Raw genomic sequence first — 22400 nt, forward strand, 5'->3', positions numbered from 1 at the left:
ACCAACCCCATCACCTAGCCATTTGCGGTCTAGGGCCTCAACATGGTGGGACCCCTCAAAAAGGGCCCAGGCGGTTTCACTCATCTACTCGTAGCAGTCGACAAGTTCACCAAATGGATAGAGGCTAAGCCCATCACCAACATCCACTTGGAAGAGGTGGTCAAATTCTTCCTCGACATCATCTATCGGTTCGGTGTTCCTAACTGCATCATCACTGACCACGAGACTAACTTCACCGGGAAGTTCCTGGACTTCAGTGATGGATACGGCATCAGAATCGACTGGGCCTCGGTCGGACACCCACGTACCAATGGTCAGGTCGAGCATGCCAATGGCATGGTCCTCCAAGGACTCAAGTCACACATCTTCAACTGACTCAACAAGTACGCCGAGCGATGGTTGTAGAGGTCCTAGTGATCCTCTAGAGCTTGAGAACGACCCCAAACCGATCCATAGGGTTCACACCCTTCTTCCTGGCCTACGGAGCTGAGGTAGTACTGCCCTCTGACCTCGACCATGGCGCCCTAAGAGTGAAGGCTTTCGACCAAGACTGAGCCAAGGAGGCTCAGCAAGACGCAGTCGACCTGCTCGAGGAGGCCCGCGAGACGACCGTCATCCGCTTCGCTCGCTACCAGCAAACTCTTCGTAGGTACCACGAAAGGAAGATCAGGGGGAGGATACTCAAAGTCGGCGATCTCATACTCTGGAGGACCCAATCAACGAAGGAAAAATACAAACTCTCTCCACCATAGGAAGGACCCTATACGGTGACCGAAGTGATCCGACCAGGCACCTACCGACTGGAGGATGACAACAGCAACATTCTTACCAACACTTGGAACATTGAATAGCTACGTCGTTTTTCCCCTAATTTTGGTCTTATAGCTTTTTAGTCAAACGCTTGCTCCTGTAAACCACCCTAGCCCAAACACTTTTAGCCCGGGTCGCTCGGGGGCTCCATGAGGGTACAATACTAAGAATTACCTCTCTTTTTTACTATCACGTGGTAAACAACCTTGTCCCTGAACAGAAGCACATTCCATTCCTATGATTGCCCTACGTAACTTTGTTCTTACTCCTAACCGAACGCACCTCACCACGACCTATAGTAATAAGCAGCCGAGCCTCGCAAAACATGCCCATGTTCCTAAAAGCTACAGCCTACGGAACTAACGGGCAGGTACAAAAAAGAAAGGACAAAAACAAAGGCTATGCTAGGATAAAAACAGGGAATAGATAGTAATTCTATTAGAAAAACAGAACTGATGTATTCATTGATACAAAAAACTATTCACACTGGGACTCACTCACGAACTCAACCATTACATTTTCTAACCACTTCTAATCCAAATACTACTGTGGCCGCTCGACGACATCGCCTGACACCAAAGGAGAGGCCACGGCACACACCGCTGGACATAACCACCGCCCGGTTCTGCTCCCTCGACTTCGGTGAGCGCAACGGGTAACTCACAGGACCTACCCAGTTCTGCTTCCTTGACTTCGACGAGCGCAATGGGTACCCAATTCCGCTTCCTTGACTATGGCAAGCGCAACGGGTACCTCAAGGGTGTCGCACCCATAGATGCTCAGCAGAAGAGCATAGAGCTCCTAACCTTCTCATGCAGTCGAGGCAACTCCTAGGCAAGGACGTGCCCACTGAGGTATGGCCACCATGGCTGGAAGAGATCTCATCAAACTTTATTAACTGGCCAACCTGAGCAGCTGTAGGCATAGAACCCTCCATCAGCACGACCCTGGGCAACTTCCCTTCCGATAAGGCTCCCTCGGTGAAGATCCACCGGAGAAAATCCATACATGGCTCCATCCCAAAAAAGGCCTCGTGGATGGATCTAGCGCGCCACCTCCTTCGGCGGAAGCCGCCCCTTCTCAGGCAAAGACGACCTACACCGCCCCGGATAGCCCCTAGCTCGACATCACACTCCAGATTCACGAAAGGATCTATAAGTCCTCCCCCTCGCTTACCCTCTCTCTCACTTAGGAACCACCGTGGCATACAGGCACTCTCGGTGAGGAAGAAGGAGGAGAGACAATAGTTGGAGAACAGGCAAAGGACTGCAACAAGAAGCCCTCTCCCTCCCCCTATTTAAAGAGGAAACACGATAGCTAAAGAGGGGCAAAAGATCAGAGCAAAAAAACTCTCCCCTTCCCCCATTCAATACGGATGGGAAACGATGGGATGCACCCTGACCGCTGGGACACACACTGACCGACAGAACGACGCCTGGTCAGACAGAACAATGCCTGGTAAGACGAGACGTGGCCTAGGTATGGCCCACCACTACCGCACGCCGGGCACAAAAACCAAAGCGTCACCCTACGTAGGTGGCTCTCTGCCTCCCCAGGCGGGACATGGAAAACCCCAAACAAAGGGATCTTCGCCAGGAGAGACCATCGGGCTTCCTAAGTTGATCGAACGGCTCGAAAAAACACCAAGAGATAGGTAAGGAGCAAAGGGACGCCCCATGTAGGCCATGCTGACTTTGTCACGAATGATGACCACGGGTCCTGGTCAGACATTTATGATTGGAGCTCTTCAAACCCCGTCACTCGAGTCATCAAGGTAACGCTACCGATCCTCGCTATTTTCTTTATTTAAATCATTTCATATATCCATATGCGCATTCATTCCATATGCTCGTGCCCCCTGGACGATTTGGGCCCTGAACCGCCTAGGGGCTCGGGAACTAAGTATCACACGTGCAGTGAAATGCATCACAACGCTCCATGTTGCGTCACAAAGCGGCAGTTGCCTCATTCGACATGAGCAACGATCGACCGGGGTTTGAAGGCCAACCCATGAAGGGCTCAAGGCCACCCCACGTCAAACAGAGCCAGGGGAGAAAAACACAGATGAGCCCTGTGTGGCCCTCGCCTAGTCTGGCAGACAGGGTCATCTCAACCTTCTCATTCAATCCTAAACCTCTACAAAGCCCATAGAATCTCCATCGAGGGGAGGCCATTAGGCCACCCGAGTCGGTCTCTGGAATGACCCAGGCATCTACCGGGTTGCAGGTAAAGGAGCAGTGGAATGTCACAAGAGGGCTATGTCGACCCCATCACGAACGACGGACCCGGATTCCACTCGATCATACCTGTTAGCGAACTCAACGAGTGCGTCACTCGAGCCTGAGCGATCGGGACAAGCGACAAAACTCAGCCCCTCCAGATGTGAGGAACCGAGGACGGGGTAACACACACAACTCAAACCGACCCCTACTAAGGCCCAACAGGGCTCGGGGGCTCAAGACACCAAAACGCCTAGGTCTGCAACCCCAAACTCACCCCATCAGGATCCATGACTCCGACTCGCCTGATCCCATGGCGCACACCGACGCTAGGAAGCGCAAGAACCGTCTCGTTCGATCTCAAAACTAACTAACTAACGGCCTCGGCTGCGCGGACTACACCAAGGCCAGGGTCTACGACCCCAAACTCGTCCCATCCATCAGCTACGCTTCGACTGCACACCAAACACCTGGGTCTATGACCCTGAACTCACCCCATCCGGCTACGCTTCGACTGCACACCAAACGCCTAGGTCTGCGACCCCGAACTCGCCCCATCCAGCTATGCTTCAACTGCACTCCAAAACTACCCAGGTCTGAGACTCCGACTCGCCCGATCCCACGACGCGCACCGATGCCAGGATCCATGACTTCGACTTGCCCAATCCCAAAGCGCGCACAGACGCCAGGATCCGTGAGCTCCGTTTCGCCTGATCCCGCGGCACACACCGACGCCAAGATCCACGAGCTCCATCTCATTCGGTCCCTAAACTAAAAACTACCTCGATCCCACGGCGTGCACCGACACTAGGATCCATGACTCTGACTCGCCCGATCCCATGGCGCGCACCGACGCCAGGATCCACGACTTCGACTCGCCGGATCCCACGGCGCGCACCGACGCCAGGATCCACGAGCTCCATTTCACCCGATCCCTAAAAACTAACCGCCTCGGTTGCACAATGATGCCTTGGTTGACAACTCCGTCTCAACTAAAAAACACACACGCCCACTGACAACGCCCCCTAGACAATTCTGCCCGAATCGATCGAGGGCTCAGGGGCTACACCCGTGGGTGCGCTCGCGCGCACCCGCCGACAAAACAAAAACCTCTCCCGCTGGCAACAAGAAAACCCCCCGAACGATTCTACCCGAATCGACCAGAATCTCAAGGGCTACACCCGCGGGTGCGCTCGCGCGCACCCGCCATCAAGACAAAAATCCCCCAGACGATTCTACCCAAATTGCCCAAGGGCTCGGGGGCTCCTATCGGGTTCATAAACCCGGGGTCCCTCGTGGACCGGCTTCCCAACAGAGGCTCGGCCCAAACAGACAACACACAACTCGTGGGCTGGCCTAGGTATCTAAACAATAGGCCAGAAGGGCAATCCAATCATTGACCGGAAGGACTGGCCGAGGAGGAACGGCGCCCGTCTTCCTACTTCGGCCCACCTCTTCGACCAGAGCGCTCGCTTCGGTATCCAGCCCTCCTCCGGACGGCCTCTCTGACCTGAAGGCCTGGCCCAATGCCGCTTTCGACTCTGACCTGCGTCTTCGATCGGGGATACGGCAAACCCCTGCTCACTGCTCTTCTCCGACTGGCACGATCAGAACCGACTGGGATCAACCGACCGGGGACGCCCGTTCGGTAAGGACCAGGAAACAGACGGAGAAAGTAAGGTAGGGCGCACAAGTCAAACCGCAATACCAGGGTCCATACCCTGAGCACCTGCAGAAATAGTACTCTGCAACCTCCCTGGCACAAAACAGTGTTGTAGGCGCCGACGTTTCCCCCTACAGTATTGTGGGCGCCAATAACTCCCATACGGTAAGGGCCCCCCTATGCCTCTAGGCATCAACAGTTTTGTGGGCGCCGGCATTTACCGTACCAGGAGAACATGGTAAAACTCCTCACATGCCTCTAGGCATCAACAGTATAGCAGGTACCGACATCTGCCATACCTGAACAAGACGACGTGACCTCCCACGTGCATCTGACATCCAACAGTGTTGTGGGCGCCTACCATCATCATGTACCCGCCGGCGTGGGCAACAAGGATTAGAAGCATCCGTACTCTCTCTCTCACTTGTAAGGCCATCCCCTTCATCTATAAAAGGGGATGCGCTCTCTCCTAACATTCCAGATTCAAAGTCATTCCAGATTCATTAGATCGATCAAGTTCACTAGTACAGAACCGCCAGGTTCGAACCACAAGCACACGCTCAAACACTTAGTTCATAGCGGGGCTCCCGTCACTCTCGGCCCTTCCGGCAGGAGTTCGACCGGACCTCTTGTACCCCCCATCCTTCTCCTTCTCATTTGTAACCCCACTGCAAACTTCGAGCACCTGGGCTCAGGAATAAAGTCACCGACCAACTCAAACTGGACGTAGGGCACGTTGCCTAAACCAGTATAAACCCTGTGTCATTAAGTGCTAGGTCACCTCCGATCACAACGTACGGCAAAACTACAAATATTTACTTGTTGGTCACTTTCTGCACCGACAGAGAGAGGGAGGGAATGGGGGGAGAGGGTGGCGCGTGGGCGGGTGGTCGCGGGGGTAGGCATGGCGGTGGCTGGCCGTAGACGACGGAACAGTGGCAGCGGCAGGACGCGGGCGGCAGTACGGCGGCGTCGGGCGCGTCTCCCCCTCAATCCGATTCGACTGGAGTGAGTGAGAGAGAGAGAGAGGAGAGGGAGGCATGTCCGCGGGCCTGTATTCGGCCCTGCCTCGCCATGCACGATGGCGCGGCAATGCCGCGCCTAGATCCGCGGCGCGGTAGAGGCCCGCCACTTCACCGGTCAGCGGGCCACCTATTGCCACGTCAGCAGCGTTGCCGCGCTGCCATGCATGGCACGACAGTGTTGTTTAGCCACGCCGTGGCAATAGACACGGCTAAAAGTGTTAGATTTGAAAAAGAAAAAAACAGTGTCAGATTTGGAAATAGTTTTAAAAAAGGGTTAGAAATAAAAAAAATTCTCAGTGTCGATGATGGTTGAACCGTACCAAAACTTTGGTTACATACAAAATCCTGTACGATTTCAAAGCAGCCTCCAAAGTGCAAAATATAACCCATGCCATGCCGTATCACTACACGAATTCCACGGTGTGGTGGGGAAATTAAAATAATCCATATTCACCAGTGTTCAATGCTCACTGCTTGCCTTCACTTGGAGACGTGGTCTGTTTCTTCCTATTATTCCATATTACTACACCCAACTACTACCACTACCTATAGTAGCATATCTGTTGGAATGGTTTTGCTATTATGCGTGTTGCATTTGTGTATATTCAGGCGTGTCAAAAAGAGGTCCATATTTAGCAGGTACTTTCGCTTGCCTTTATATAGTGCTTGCTGAGTAGGAGATGCGTACTGGATAGGATATTAAATCCACTACTTGCAACTTAATTAAATAGGGAGACGCTATATTTAAGGTGCCTGAAATCTACCAACTTTTCAGCGACATATCCCAGCCTTCAAATCTGCATCCAACGATCACATTCTGTTGTAGTTGTTTCTGTACGCAGCCACTCATAACGGGTCCCCGAAAATAAACCCGTTAGGCATATCAGGTGTTACCGGGCCCGCCAAACCTTAACGGGCGCACGTTCCGAGACCCGCTAACTGAATTGGTGCTCGTTTGGGCCCGAATTGAACTATTGGAACACACTTACAAGTTACAAGCTTACTGATAAAATAACAACTCTGCCGCTGTAGAAAAAAAACTCTACCACAAATCAAAATTAACAGAGTACAATTTCTATTCTACTCTACATGCATCGCTGACTAAACCTCCTTCTAAGACTGCACAGACACCATAGCAAGTCCTTCTCCTCTACTTCTGAACTCATACTACTACACTAGTTTGATCTGTGGTAGCCTTCCAACCTCCTTTGCATCTTTAGTCTACACTACAACTCTCTTTTCCGTCACACCTGCACCTATCAGAGCCAACTCTTCCTCAACCACTGCAGGAACAAAAGGGACGAATCCTCAACACTGTCAAATGGAAAATGGTAAACAAAATTGAAACTTATAGGTGACAAGAATGGATATTGCCTATGTTAAATACCATAATTGCAGTAACTCAAATGTGCAATTGTCTACTAATAAATGTGCAATCTAGAAATAAATACTAACCAGTACGACCAAAGCAGGAGCTGCAGTTTCAACCAATGGGTTTCCTTTTGAATGATAGGGAATTGTTTTTTGCTCTGAAACTTGCAAATCAGCACCGGAAACAAATTTCAATGTCTTTGGACTGAAAATAAATAGAAAAAATGGTTGTCAACTATCGCATGATCACACGAGCAAGTAAATCACTACACTGCTTGCAGCTAGAGTTCAAACCACACACGGCAGCAGCAGCAACAACAACAACGCAGCCGTTCTCAACCTCGCTCCAACCATCACCCGGTCACTAGTCGTCTACCGCGGCAGCGAAAAAGCGACCGCACACACGCCAAATGCAACTCAAAAACCATGAAATCCTAAACAACCAAATCCTAATTATAAATAATGAAGTTATTTATTAGCTTTTGAAGCATACTAGCTTCCCCACCAGCAAACAATGGGAGATACTATGTGAGCGACCAAATTTAGGACAACAGTTGAAAATAATTTGGATACTTTCTGGACAACAAATGTTAGCCTCACAATCAGAAGACGCAAAAAGACTGTAATCTACTTTAAACCCTGCTTCAAGTACTTCGGCAGGCATTACCACAATAGCTACTCTGGTAATTTGAAGCAACTGATGCCTACATTACAGGTAACTACATCACATCACACATTGGAAATATGTCGCCTTATCAGCACATGAGCACTATAGAGTATAGACAGAAGTACTTCAACGCACGACAAATCATTAGCATATTTCAGTGGCCTAATTTAAATGCAGGAAACTTGGAACAGCAGTCACCAACACAACAACACTTTGGATTTACTTTTAACAGTTGTAGTACCTTCAGAAGCAGGGTGTTGGCCTTTTAACAGTTGTAGTACCCTGGGGAGAAGCAGGGTGTTGGCCTGCGGCAAGCAGACCATGGCCATCAAATGCAGCACGGACAGCACCTCGTACCAAGCATCTGAAATGGCGTCTCCTGAGATGGAAAAAAGAGTGATGAATTTACATAGCTGGTTTGGAGTAACAAAAACAGCAGCAAGTTCACGAAATTCAGGGCTGGACATACATACCTCGGCATTATCCTCTTGGTTACTCCAGGTGAACTGCACTTTATGCCTCAAGACACTGCCTGCATGTTTAGCAGACTGAGTGATTCAGAACAATAAAATTGTGAACCAAAACAAAAACAACCAAACCACCACATTATTGCAGTTGTTCCTCACCTTCTTTTACTAGTCCTAGCAGAACTAGCAGAACTGCCTCAAGACGCTGCCTGCATGATGAATTCACTACGGCATCAGGAACAAATCACAATAAACAGAAATGAAATATGTTGGCACAAATCACAAATAACATTTTTTTCTATGGAAGGACGAGGATAAAAAATGTTGTCCGCGCTAGCACAAATCACAAATCACAATAAACAGAAATGAAATGTGTTGGCACAAATCACAAATAACAATTTTTTCTATGGAAAGATAAGGACAATGTCTATGCTGGCACAAATCACAAACCACAATAAACAGAAATGAAATGTGTTGGCACAAATCACAGATAACAATTAAAAGAGTTAGACAGATAACCTGGAGACACCATGAAAAAGTATGGGAAAACTTAGCTACCGCAACATTAAAAGAGTTAGACATAGCAATTTTCCATTTATCTTGAGTACTGACTTCCTGATTCATGCATATCAAGAATTTCTACTACAATGTGAAACCATCAACAATCAGTGGAGAAACTGACAAAACAAGAGAAAAACTGAAAGCAACTTAACTCACCTCCTACATGTCTCTGCTGTTAGTAACTGGTTTGTTTTCATTATACTCAAGAATGATGTGCTTCAACAAGCTGTTAGGAATGTCCTTCATAATGTGCCACTTGATAGGAAACCAACCAGTCCACTTGTCCTGCTGCAAGTATTCAACTGTCTTGTTAAAATCAACTCGACCCACCATCTCAGCCAGACCAATAAACTATCCGTTGGTGTTAACCTAAAAAATCAAGGAAGACAAATAGATACCTTTCGCTTACTGTCAGTTTTCTAAAGCAAATAGGGTTCACAGGAAAGATGCATTGTGGTCCTGAGAACCTAGTGAGGCAGTGAAACCAAAGCTACATTCATCATCAGCACCTATTGCTACTAGGAAATGAAGCAGACATGCACAACACTGGTAAAGCCAGCAAAGATGACTTGTTTATCAGTATTAACAAAGATAGATGACAAACTAGGACACAACCACAAAATCATGACAAATATAGAATGACAAACTAGCTCTAGCACAAATCACAACAATTTAGTAACAACGAGGCAAACGGTTCAACAACAGCATATTGCATATGCTTAGAACTAAAATTGCAGTGCCTGATACTTGCAATTTACATTATAGCAAACTGCAATTATGTAACTGAATCTTTAAATTGTTTGGTTTACTAAATCTTTAAGTTGTCTAATTAGAAATAGTTCTTTTGTATCACTAAAGTACAACTGGCATAAGCCATAAGTGCTCCTGTAGCAGTGTTATTGACAAAAAAACCACCTAATAAAACAAGTTACAGGTAGAAAATGGTGCTTCTGGGGTTTGTGTTATATTGATGTGCGAGGACAAGGACAAAAATGAGATGTGTATTGGCACAAATCAGAATTAACAAAGTTCATGAAGTGATAGCACAAATCACAAGAGACAAATTTTTTCTATGAAAGGACAAGGGCAAAAACTTGGCTTGGGCAAGCACAAACCACAATAAATAAAGGAAAAGGTGAGTTAGCACAAATCACAAGACATTTTTTCTATGAAAGGACAAGGACAAAAACTTGGTGTAGGCAAGCACAAATCACAATAAACAGATGAAAAGGCATGTTAGCACAAATCAAAAGAAACAATTTTTTTCTATGAAAGAACAAGGACAAAAAAGAGATGTGTTGCCACAAATCACAATTAACAGTATCTCTGAGGAATACTCTATATTTTTGTTACCTATCCCGTCCATGATACTTGGATAAAAGGAACCATGACAACGCCACCAAATAGAGCGTGCTAATATAGTTACACTGTTATACTGTTATAGAGATAATATTAAGAGTTTAGCTTCACATTGCACTCTTAGTTTTCACCACCATAATCAGTGCCATCTTCCTCTCAATTGAACTAGATTGGAAGTATGCTAACTGTGCCATTTTCACCACCATTTGAAATTTTACTGTTAGGGAGACTGATCAGTTCACCACAAAACTCTAGACTATGTTAGCATAAAGACAAATCCGATTCTATAGACAGCAATTAGATTTGTGCTGAGCCCTCACAAGGAGGGCTTCTAACCATCTAAGCACGGAGCCAGAGTCATTTTTTAGTACAGAAACAAAGCAATGAAAAGTGGCTTCGGCCGAGGGCTCTAGCTACAGCACTGGAGCTGTGCCAAATGCACCCATATAATGCAACAAACTGTGTAAACAAAACAAGGCGGTGTCATGCACCTATGCACAAAGACAACTCTAAACTATAATCAGGCATCACAATCCGATTCTATTTCGGCCACCGACCTAACAATCTGACCTGACCGTGCTAGCTTTCATATATATATATATATATGTATGTATATGTATATATATATGTATATATATATGTATATGTATATATATATGTATATGTATATATATATATGTATGTATATATATACATATATATATATACATACATATATATATATACATATATATATATATATATATATATATATATATATATATATGATCACAAGAATAATTCAGCTACCAGAAGTTGGTCGTAAAGCCATGTATGTTTCATAATAACAGAAAAGCTGAAATTAAAACAAGCATCCAGATCCTGGAGTACATATCTATCTAGTTTCAGCTGCAGAGATCCATCATATCATATTTTATAGCTCTTTTTTCATCCAAATTAATTAAACTGACAAAACAAATAAGCAAGGAAGGAACAGCGTGGTTATTAGTTTGGATTAGTTGCTTACCGTAGATGTCCATGATGGCCTCCATGGCCTTCTGCTTCATCCTATCGTTGGTAATGGTGGGGATCCAGAGCACCACCTTCTGCTGGCACCGATGAGATTACTCTCTTTTCAGCCATGAAAAACGAGGAGGAACTGAGGAGATGCATGCATGGAGTCACGAAACCTGATCACAAAAAATATTTTTTCCTATGAAAGGATAGGACAAAAATGTGGTGTGTGCTGACACAGATCACAACTAACATACTACAATTTCTTATATAGAAACACAAACACAAATATCTGAAATGTGTTGGCACAAATCACAATAAACAACTTTTTTCTATGAAAGAACAAGGACAAAAATATGGTGTTGATTAATGCTCATCTAACATCCCATGAGACCAACTGAGGCAATATGTCCCTATGCAGGTGCATAAGGACTTCAAGAACTGACAGATGCACAATTTTTAAGATGGACAATTAAATTATGTAAGGACCAAGCTGTAGGAAGCTTAAATTAAGTTATGTAATATTTTTTTATCACAAAAAAGGATCATTGAAAGAGGCCGTCCATGGATTCAAATTTCAATTTTACTGAAGGTGCATACAAATGTCCTTTCACCTTTGTTGATGTTTATGTATTTATCCAGTCTTAGCAGCAGCCATTTAGATCAACTAGTAGAAAAAAGACAAATCGAGGAGGAAAATGGTTCAACACAACCATATTGCATATGCTCAGAACTACAATTGCAGTGTCCGATACTTGCAATTTACATTATTGTTGATTGCAATTATGTAACTAAATGTTTAATTTGTTTGCAGAGCACTTCAACAACTATGTAGTAGAAAATTAGGATCACATACTTCAGTGGGATAGCAAGTGCTATATCAAGGAGCAGTACTGTAGTTTATAGGAGAAAATATTTAACATATTTATGCTCTGAAGTAAAAATTCCTAATGCTATTTGCATCCAATTAAAATTCCTGACACATTTTGGCTTGATGATAGGATTTACTCTTTCCTATAAAGGATAACAAGTGAGTTTTGCAAATTGATTTTGAAGCCCTAAAAGGAAAAAGGAAAAAGGCATAAGTCGAGAAGTACCTCCAGAACATAATAAAAAAATAGCATGCTGGAATTGGTTTAGCTGATCAAATAGATTATAAGCAAGATGCTGTTGTTCAGACAACACAATCAACAGATGAGACGCGGCCTTGTTAACCTGTAGGTTGCTCAAAGCATAAATACAAAATTGATATATGCTGATCTATAGCACTAGATACTAAAATTAACTAAGAACTGACCTCTTGTAAACCATGATCTTTGTTAATTTTTCACGGAACATTCTTGTGCTTTCATAGTACCACATGACCCATTAGCCTCTGCTTTGATAGTCCACATTCCTCAAGAGTTTTGAACAGATTGGATAGAGCTGTTCTCTTCTGATTCTTTTTCTCATGCTAAACTGTACTAGCAAAATTAGCTACCCCATAGATTATCTCAAGTGAGATCCAAAATTACTGCAATCTGTCATTAAGCTCAATTTCATTCTGCAGGTGCTTCACATTGTGTACAATATCTGCAAATTCTACACAAAAAATTTGTAAGTCTGTAACAAAAACACTGGAGGGAAAAGAAAAATGGAATTGGTTTCTCTTTTCTTTTTTGTGCATTGGGGGTGAGGAGATAGAAACCTTAGGCAGTAGGAACTCCAATGATACTACCATTTGATTGCTGCAATGTTTGTAATGATAAAGCAGTCTCACTTGCCCACTTGTGGTACCACAAAAACCTGCAACAAAGAGCAAAATAACACAAATTGGTGTAATAATTAAGGAATTAATAGTACATATATGATCAACTTTACAGGGCCACCTTTTGTTAAATTTTTTAGTGTCAACGGGAAGCTGTGATTCAGGCCTCTGAGGATCAAGCCAGCAGGGAACCTTCCTTGATGTGGCTTCTTCATTCAGTACAATGGTGACAGGACTTTTCAAAATTTCCTGTCCAAAATGCAATTAGTATGTCAACTGTGTTACCAAAAGAGCTAATGACTTGGACACAAACAAAGCAACTGACTCCCTTTGGTACTGAAAGACTAATAATTACTGAAAGGAGGTTGTCAATCAAGTACCATGAGTACCCCAAAATGTCCACCTTTTGTTTTCTTCATTGCTATCCAACCTGTAGTAGAACCCTAAATATGAGTTTGGTACTTTGGTCTCTCTTAACAATGAATAAAATACTTCACGCAATTCACAAAGAATATATATATCACAAACCACAGTTTCAAAGAAACCATTCTGTTTATATGTGCAAAATTATGCCAACAATTAGTTAAAATCTTTCAAAGACCAAAAGGCTACACCTCAAGACCTCAAGTCGCTTGCAAGCTGATAATAGCTGGTGTTGGTAACTATGACATTGATTGGCTAAAGTTTATAGTATGAATCAAAAAATTACAATAGGCATCAGATCCCATGATAAACAGACCACTGAGTTGTATAACAGCAACCACACAGAGAGCAATACAATTAATGACTTTGTGCATTCTCAGCTAGCACAGAGGTCAGCGATTACCTCTATTATCTAAAAATAGGTCACTCTTGGTCATGGTAGGAGCCAAATTATCTTTGGTAGGCACAACAGAAAGCACTTATGAATATATAGAACTAGGCAACTAGCCCACAAGTTAATTTAATGTCATGCAATAGATCGTCAAGGCCAAACCAATTTCATAGGCAGTGTATTTGTTTTCTTTTGGATGGCATGAAGAAATCATTGTCATTCAGTGGGGTCAACATGCACATGCACATGATCAGAAATGTCCTTGTTCGACAAAACTAAGATTTGGCAAAATTAATCTGATCAAAAATCACCTGAATGCACCAGATTTAGCATGCATGCCATGCTGAAACCCTTAATTCCAACTAACATGAAGCGGCAAGCAAAACCAGATCTACAGAGACCCTAAGAACAATCAATCAATCAAACAACTACAGTAATGGAAAACATGTCGTTTTAAGTAAGGAATCATAAAAACTGCACTATAAGCTCACCAAATAAAGCTAAAATGGAAAATTTTCTATAAAGAAACTGAGCAACTGTCAAGAACAGCTTGCATCACTTTCATGTTTTATTTTATCAGCATGAGTTTAAGATACTACTGCAGTTTTTGTACCTGCAAGGCTGTAACTCGAATGGGCACAATGCAATACATCAACCACTGAATGGATGGACCTGCTCCAACTAATGTTTCAGCTACTTGTTGTACTAGCACAAGATTAATGATATCTCTATTTTGCTATCCAGGAATAATTTCAGTAGAAAAATAAGAATAGAAAAAACTATAAAGAGATGTTAAATTGAAACAGGTGAGATCGCAAGCATAAACATGGTAATTGTCCCAAATCCATACTGCACCCACACCAAAGCGTTCTATTTCTATGAAAGGCTGACCACTCAACTCAACCCACCCTGCTGGCCCACCTCTCGAAACCAAACCAGCACAATCCATCTGTCATGTGGGGCAGCAGTATAACAGTAGGCCCAGAGCACGAGATGCAGCCAGGGCTGCCCCCGAGGTGGTTTAGGTAGCTGGTTGTCTCAGCAATTAAGAAGTAGTTGAGAGGATAGAGTTAATGCAGGAATTAGAACCAAGGAGCCAGCCGACTCCTATATGTATCCAGGATTCAGTTGAATGAAGTAAGCAATGAACAAACCTATTCCTAATCTCCTTGTTCTCTCTTAATCTCATCCCCTTCAACATAGGGCATCCAGGGGATAAACCCCACGCCATTATCAACCCAAGCTACGAGCTTTGTAGTCGAGGGCTAGCTACCTTGAGCACCAACGCCCTTGACACCATCAATAAGCAATATGATGCAATTTTGTGAAGTGAGTCTTACAGAGTCACAGTATGATAGTATTGTCTTACAGAAACACATGATGCAATATTGTGAAGTGAGCTCCTTCCATTCTAGCATCTGTTCTAATCTGATAGTACTGAAACTAGTCTGAAAGAACGAGTAGGAGGAGTTTCAGGTTTAACCACATCAAGTCCAAAGTACAGAGATTAAATTTTTTCAATTTTTCACCACTTGTTTGATCATAGTAGATATCAGACAAAGTGAAAGAGATATACAAGCAAAAGCTGAAACACTACCTAGAATCTTCCCTTCAACTATTGCAAGACTGAACACCAATCAAATTGGGAGATTCCTGATTGGAGGAAGACAGAAGCAAAACGCCAACTACGGAATTTACAAACAGACCCTACTAACAGTACATGAATGAATAGGACGATGTTTTTACAAGACCTAGACCCTACTGTGATATATCAGTAGCTACAATACTCATTAGAGGTTGACAAAACAAACCATGTAACCTTAATCACAACAATTTATGCAGAGTTCATTCATGCAAGTACAAAGTAAACAGAGTTAGCCCACAGAGGAGAGCTCAAATCAAATCCTAGAACAATCAATCAAACAACTACATAGCAAAATCAGACAGTAGAAATGTTGTCAGTTAATAGGTGAAGCAACACCTCCATCCATTTTGGGCAGTAGATCTAGGCTCTAAAACACAGAGCCACAGAGGAGAAGCAAAGCCAAACCCACAAGCCCGACCCCCTCCTCACATGTACCCTAGAGTAGCCGAGCAAACCACACACGCAAGCTACTAGCAAGCAAAAACTGGGGAAGAGGAGGCGTACGAACACAATGGCGCCGGCAACGAAGCGGGCAGACGTGGAGAGCACAGAGGACGCGGACTGTTTCACCACCGGCCCCCACGCCCCCAGATGCGGGGACCAGACCCCGCAGCCGGCCACGGCGGCGCCAGAGCCCGACGACGGAGCTCGGGGCGGCCGCGAAGGAACCTCCAAATCAGCGAGGGAGAGACTCCGACGTGCCTCCACGGGGTAGAAGGCGGAGTATGCCAGAAGAATCGCCCCCTCCCTCCGTTCAGTGAATTGTTTATGCTTTGGGCGTGAACCCGCGCGGCCATCATCGCGCGCGCTCCGCCCACGGGCAGTCGTCATCGTTCGCCGCCGGAAGCAACCGCGAATGCCGCCACCGCCGCCTCTTTCACAACCAACCGCTCCACCTTCCCACTAAACCCTTGCAGGTCAGCGGCGGCAACACGGCCACGGGAGAAGAGGGTTCAAAAGGCTCGCTCCGATAAGATCAAGTAGTGTTCGAGAGGGCTCAAACCCTAGCCTCCTCGCGTCCTTCCCCCATGGCCTTTAATCACAAGACACGGGCGTCTAAAGGCCTAGCCCAATAAATGTCTCGTCTAACTACAACATGGGCCTCCAAGTACCACTCCGGCCCATGTATCTCAAACGCTCCACGGGCCCATATGCCATTCTCAGAGCCGCGTCGGCACCACACAAAACCCTAACGCTTCGAGGCTATAAAAGCCACCCTCTCCAGCCGCACCCCGCTCTCCGCCGCCCCCTCCCCCAAGCCGCCAAAATCCTAGCGCCGCCGCCGCCGCTGCGAACACAGCAGCCACCACCGCAACCATGTCCGTGCTGAGCCGCCCTACCCCGGGCACGGTCCAGTGCTTCGGGCGGAAGAAGACCGCCGTGGCCGTGGCGTACACGAAGCCGGGGCGCGGGCTGATCAAGGTGAACGGCGTCCCGATCGAGCTGATCCGCCCGGAGATGCTCCGCCTCAAGGCCTTCGAGCCCATCCTGCTGGCGGGGCGGTCCAGGTTCAAGGATATCGACATGCGGATCCGCGTCCGCGGCGGCGGGAAGACGTCGCAGATCTACGCCATCCGCCAGGCCGTCGCCAAGGGGCTCGTCGCCTACTACCAGAAGTACGTCGACGAGGCCGCCAAGAAGGAGGTCAAGGACATCTTCGCCCGCTACGACCGCACCCTCCTCGTCGCCGACCCCAGGCGCTGCGAGCCCAAGAAGTTCGGTGGTCGTGGAGCCCGCGCCAGGTTCCAGAAGTCTTATCGTTGAGCGATTGCTTGCCGGATCGCAAATTTGCAAGATCGTTATGGTTGTTCGTGGCTTCATTTCCTGTCATGGAGCTGCTTATCTATATCTAGCTTCTGCTTTACCCTAATGTTTTAGACTGGCATTGTGGTATCAATCTGAGGAGATTTTTAAGACTATTAATTAGTCTCTTAAGTATGTTTTGCTTTTTATTATCTCTGTCGAGTAATTATGATATGATCGCCTATTAGTTAGTCTCTGAGGTATGTTTTGCTTGTTATCTTACATCTACACATGATTTGGCTTCCAATTCTTAACGTATCCATTATGTGTTTAGTTAACTTGTGCTATGTTCTGTCTGTTTATGCTTAGTTGAATGGATTGCACGATTATGAGAGTAGTGATTGTATTATTGGTGTTATATACTGGCACATGGGATTTTACCATCTTTGCAGGTTGAAGTGATGTTAATTAACTAGCAGATGCTCAAAAGCACTAGGGAATAAATTGTGCATGTGTTTTCTATATCCTACACAGTGAAGTGAACTACCAAATGCATTCTATCAATTTTGGATGATTTGTCTCCATCTATTCATTGTAATTTTAGGATATTTCAAATGTTGGCCATGTACACAAGTCAGTGTGACAATGGAGTGGCAAATCCTCATTTCTTGCCAATTTTATTGAGTAACCCATCTAGTATAGTGAATCTGCCAATATGCTCCTTCCAATCAACTTGAGTTGTTTGCTTTCATGATTAGTGTAGTTCCTTTTTATCAGACACTTTGCCTACCCCGTCCCCCCTTGGAACCTCTGCTATGGTTATTTGTGAGTAGGTGCTGCTCTTATAGTTATGACTGGCTCTGTTGTTAGTATATGGAGTATCCTGTTTCAAGGGATGTTATTCATAGCCCTAATACAGTGTTAGGAAGGAAAAGTTCTGTGTTAACTTGCCATAGTAGTATCACGGTATGTTGGACAGGTGATTATTTGATGGGAAATGGTGATTATTTGATGGAAAAAAGAGGGATTTTGTTTGCAACAGGCCCGATAAAATCCTCAATAGGGCTAGAGAGTGCTCTGTTGAAATATTCTTGTTTGTTTGCTATTTATGTCAGAAAACGATAATTCTCTGATGGTCCTCTGTGCTCATAGCCCTAGTGCAGTGTTCGAAAAGAAAAACTGAGTTTTATGCTTGCTCTTGTCTACTTGAATCTTTACTGTCCTGCCGCGGGTACCCAATGGGTATGTTGGGGCTCGCCCCTTTTGAAGTCAGGGTGGGCTTTAGGATTTTAGTGACTTTATTTTGCTGTCATCGTTGTTGCTTCGGAGAAATGATTTTCAGTGGTCTTGGTTTGATGGCGAGGCACATCCTATCTTACTTTCTTGACATTGTTTAACTTGTTCATCCTTGCCATTGGCAGTTTTAACATGCTCTCGTTCTGACGTTTGTACGGTGATTAGATGTGCCCATTCTTGAGAATGCAATCCTTTGCGTTGCTTCATTTCTGTACCAAGGCACGGTAACTAATCTGGAGACTGGAGTACAGTAAGGGCGCGTTTAGATCCAAAAAATTTTGGGTTTTGGATACTGTAGCACTTGTGTTTGTATTTGGCAATTAGTGTCTATTTATGGACTAATTAGGTTTGAAAGTTTCGTCTCGTGATTTCTCACTTAACTGTGCAATTAGTTTTTTTTTCGTCTACATTTAGTATTCTATGCATATACCGTAAAATTCGATGTGATGGTTACTGCACAAAAAATTTTGGAAACTAAACGGACCCTAAGTATTGGCGGATCGGTTAGTCAGTGAATCGGCAGTGAATCTGTTTTGTCTTTTGTGCAAGTAATTCGTATAACAAGCATAAAACTCAGTTTGCCTCGCACTGTGGGAGGCATGTTGCCAATACTGTTGTGGGAGGCATTGGTTTTAGAAACCATGACGACAGAACACAAACATATGCGGATTTTTAAAGTATTATTACAACAAAAAAAAAGGGGGTTCCACATGAGTTTTATTCCTTCTTACCACAAGCTGTGACCAAACATGGTACTAGCACAACAGGAAAACAGCAAATAACAGTGCTATTCCATGTCGATACACGGTACTCCCTCCGTTCGTACTTCGGAAAGTGATGAGCACATTTTGATATATATTGTTTATTTGCTAAAGAAACAATATTATTTGAGGCATTTTCAGTACAAATCTATTGATGTAGATTTTATGCCTTAAACTTACATATAGTTTGACTAATTATTGCCAAAGTTTGTAAATTTTTTTTTCTTTACAAAATACGATTATTATTCTAGGACTGTTGGAGTAAGTTAACTAGAAAAATCGTGATAAATGGACAGTTGCAGAAAATAGACAAATGGTCTGGGTGACAATAATATATCTGGACTAAGCACGAGCAGCTTAGGGCGAGCGTGTGACGCCGTGAGCCCGTGAGAGAGGAACCATCCAGTACGGCGTACGGGACACCAAGCGCTTGCCTTGCCTGACTGCAGCGCAGCATCCTTAGCTAGCGTGCACGAGGTGGCGCGGTAGGCGGGCAACAGCGAGCGGCTAGGCCCTGCGAGGACGCGACCGCGAGCGTGCAATGGCGACGGCCCAGGCGTTGCAGGCGATCGGGGTCTCGCGGATGGAGCAGTGCCCGCCACCCGTTCGACGAAATTCGTCATCCTGAAGAACAGCGTCTCTCTTGTCCCTTCAGCGTCGAAGGCTCAAAGCGCGTCAACATGACACTCCACGGCCGGCAAGGAATTCTCATTCTTTCGCCAGAGCGTGTACTACGGCAAGGTATTCCCATCCTTGGGTCTCCACTCTCTTGTAAAAAAAAGTGGCTGTCCGCGGGAGACGCGTTTTCCAGCTCAGCAGCCAGCATGCTCGAGCAAGAATCAGATTCTCAGAGTGGGCACAAACACTCTTTGCCTGTCTGCAGCCGCTCAACTCATCTCATCTCATCTCCATGTTTACCCTTGTCTTCACAACTAGCTAACCTCACAAGTTTCCTGGCTGCACCTGTATCTTTTAGCACCTCTACTCTGCAACACATATATCCTGTATTTTTGAAGAGGAGCAAAAGCAGCAGATTTGAGCTCCAGGTAGTATTTACTTCATTTCTAACCAAGAACACGGACGTTCCTTTTATTGTTTCTTGCTCCACTAGCTTTCATCTTTTTTTTCTGTCTCACTAATAACACCTACTCTGTGCTTTACCTTGTTTTGCAAATTCTTAGCAAATAATTGACCTTTCTTAGTATTCTTCTCAGGTATGAGGACAAGAACATTCGCCACTCATAATTAATTCATAAATCATAGTTACGGCACAAGATCTCTCTACAGCCTCTTCAGTGCTGGAAGCGGTGGTATGTTTGTATATCCATCAAGATCTAGTTCATTTTCAGGTACTGTTTCTCATTGTCTTTTATCTCAACTTCATTCCTATTTAGGAGAAAGAAGACTGGAGCTTTTTTGGGGGGAGGTGGCTGAAAGGCTGAAATCAGTTCAGTGATTTGAAGACAAATTCAGGCTAGGCTTCAGCACCTATTATTTACCCAGGTCAGATATATCAAATGAATCAACAACTGTTCCATTTCATGCACTTCTATCAGATTATTTCTATTGTTTGAATGAAAATTGCTATCAGATTGTTCCTGGCACTGGTCATAACTTAAGGCAGCAAAAGAAGAAAATAATAATAATAATCATGCATGCATGAAAGCACTGTATGAATGAAGTAGTTGCAACATGTAGAAGCCATGTTTTAGTGCAGTTTTTACTTTTTGGGTGGGGGTGGGGGTCTCTATTATTTTGGTTTTGAGCTTAGCAGCTTCATCACTGTGAGTTCATTTTGCAGGAAATTCTGGCACAAGAGACACTTTAAGAAAAGATGACTGGTGTCGAAGCTGCTGCCATATCTGCTGTAGCATCTGGAATATTAAAGATTGTGGGAAACAAGTTAGCACCACTGGTGATAAGAAAGTATACCTCTATAGTGGGTGTGCAAAAAGATCTCCAGGAGCTTCAGGTCCTAGTTGAGGATATAAACTCTTGGCTGGAAAGCGCAGGATATCAAGCTTTGGGGGATGATGCATCATTTGGTTGGTTTAAACAGTTGAAAGATGTTGCTTACGCTGTTGATGATGTTGTCGATGAGTACCAGCTGAAGGCTGAGAGAAATGATGCTTCTGGTGATGGTGGTATTGTGTCCAGATATATGCATAGAAAACCAGAATCGTTCATATTTCATTGTAAGGCAGCTAAGAAGATCAAGGCAATCAAGAAGAGATTTGCTACAATTGTGAAGCAAAGAGCCAACATCAGTATAATAGCTACTAGTTTACCTGGTGGTCGTCATTCTGTTTTCCATATAAACAAGACAGCTGTGGGGCTGTCCTCAGTGCCTGCCATGGATGCGGCATTAATACTCGGAAGAGAAATGGAGAAGCACCAGCTAATATCTAAATTAATTGAAACCAGTGACCAACAAAAAACCATGATAGTCTCCATTGTTGGACTTGGTGGATCTGGCAAAACTACCTTGGCTAAACTTGTTTTCAATGATGGTAACACTATAGCAAAGCATTTTAAAGTTAGACTATGGGTTCATGTGTCACAAGAATTTGATTTTGAAAGTATTGTTGGGAAGCTGTTTGAAGCTATTGTCCATGGCAAGTCTGAATGCCATAACTTGCAGCATATGGCCATAACTTGCAGCATACGCTCCAAAACTTTACACCTTGGATCTGAGCATGGCCTTACATGATGGTCCTGCTTGTCGTCAGTCACAATTATTCACCACCAAAAGTACAGGTAGCAGCACGATGCGTTTTTCTTCCCTGATAGTGCGTCTGTCTGACGATACATGGCCCGACTTGTCGGCAGCCTCGTGAATTCGCCGCCGACTATGGAGGCTCACCCTGAATCGCGCCGCTTCTCTTCCCGTCTCCGTGGTCCGTGCCGTATCCACCCTGCCACTCAGGCGAGGCCGTGTCCTCGCTTCACTGCAGAGGGGCAATGGTGCCGACCGGCCGGCCTAGGATGGTGGAGAAGCGGGCAAGGGAGGCGCGGGAGCCTTGTGCTGGGTACGAGTACGACGGCGACCACGCAGTGGCGATGGCCCGAGCGTCCTGCTATGCTGGGCTGCTGGCCGTCCCTGCAACGCTCAAACAGTAGGCGGTGCGCGCCATTCGTTCGACAAAATGCGGCACAGGTGGAGACTGGAGACTGCAGAGTTGGAGCGGAGGCAGGTCGTCATCCAAAGAGCAGCGGGCTCGCCGGTCACCACGCTACGTGCCACTGCTCCACGACATAT

General features: G+C 45.1%; 1 protein-coding gene and 2 long non-coding RNA genes across 5 annotated transcripts; 1 reads left to right on the plus strand and 2 right to left on the minus strand.

The window, feature by feature from the left end:
* Window positions 1–8002: 8002 nt before the first annotated feature.
* LOC136481240 (uncharacterized) lies at window positions 8003–9400 on the minus strand. The gene is made up of 4 exons (XR_010764655.1): window positions 8940–9400; window positions 8382–8431; window positions 8229–8287; window positions 8003–8134 (listed from the first exon to the last, which is right to left on the minus strand). It is a non-coding gene; the product is annotated as an uncharacterized lncRNA (long non-coding RNA).
* Window positions 9401–11148: 1748 nt separating this feature from the next.
* On the minus strand, window positions 11149–16317 carry LOC136481241 (uncharacterized). 3 transcript variants are annotated; one of them, XR_010764658.1, is made up of 6 exons: window positions 15850–16317; window positions 13263–13312; window positions 12823–13131; window positions 12433–12716; window positions 12233–12350; window positions 11149–11280 (listed from the first exon to the last, which is right to left on the minus strand). It is a non-coding gene; the product is annotated as an uncharacterized lncRNA (long non-coding RNA). The 3 variants fall into 3 exon arrangements; XR_010764656.1 differs by having other exon boundaries at window positions 15846–16317; XR_010764657.1 differs by having other exon boundaries at window positions 11157–11311; window positions 15846–16317.
* Window positions 16318–16569: 252 nt separating this feature from the next.
* LOC136483346 (small ribosomal subunit protein uS9) lies at window positions 16570–17260 on the plus strand. The gene has a single exon (XM_066480370.1). It carries the CDS (start codon window positions 16659–16661, stop codon window positions 17103–17105), a length of 447 nt encoding a protein of 148 aa, XP_066336467.1. The 5' UTR covers window positions 16570–16658; the 3' UTR covers window positions 17106–17260.
* Window positions 17261–22400: the final 5140 nt, after the last annotated feature.

The sequence above is a fragment of the Miscanthus floridulus genome, chromosome 9 (genome assembly GCF_019320115.1).
Source record: "Miscanthus floridulus cultivar M001 chromosome 9, ASM1932011v1, whole genome shotgun sequence".
Lineage (NCBI taxonomy): Eukaryota > Viridiplantae > Streptophyta > Magnoliopsida > Poales > Poaceae > Miscanthus > Miscanthus floridulus.

Excerpts from the sequence above, each read along its gene's own strand:
- LOC136483346 (XM_066480370.1), top strand. The coding sequence starts at position 16,659 with ATGTCCGTGCTGAGCCGCCCTACCCCGGGCACGGTCCAGTGCTTCGGG.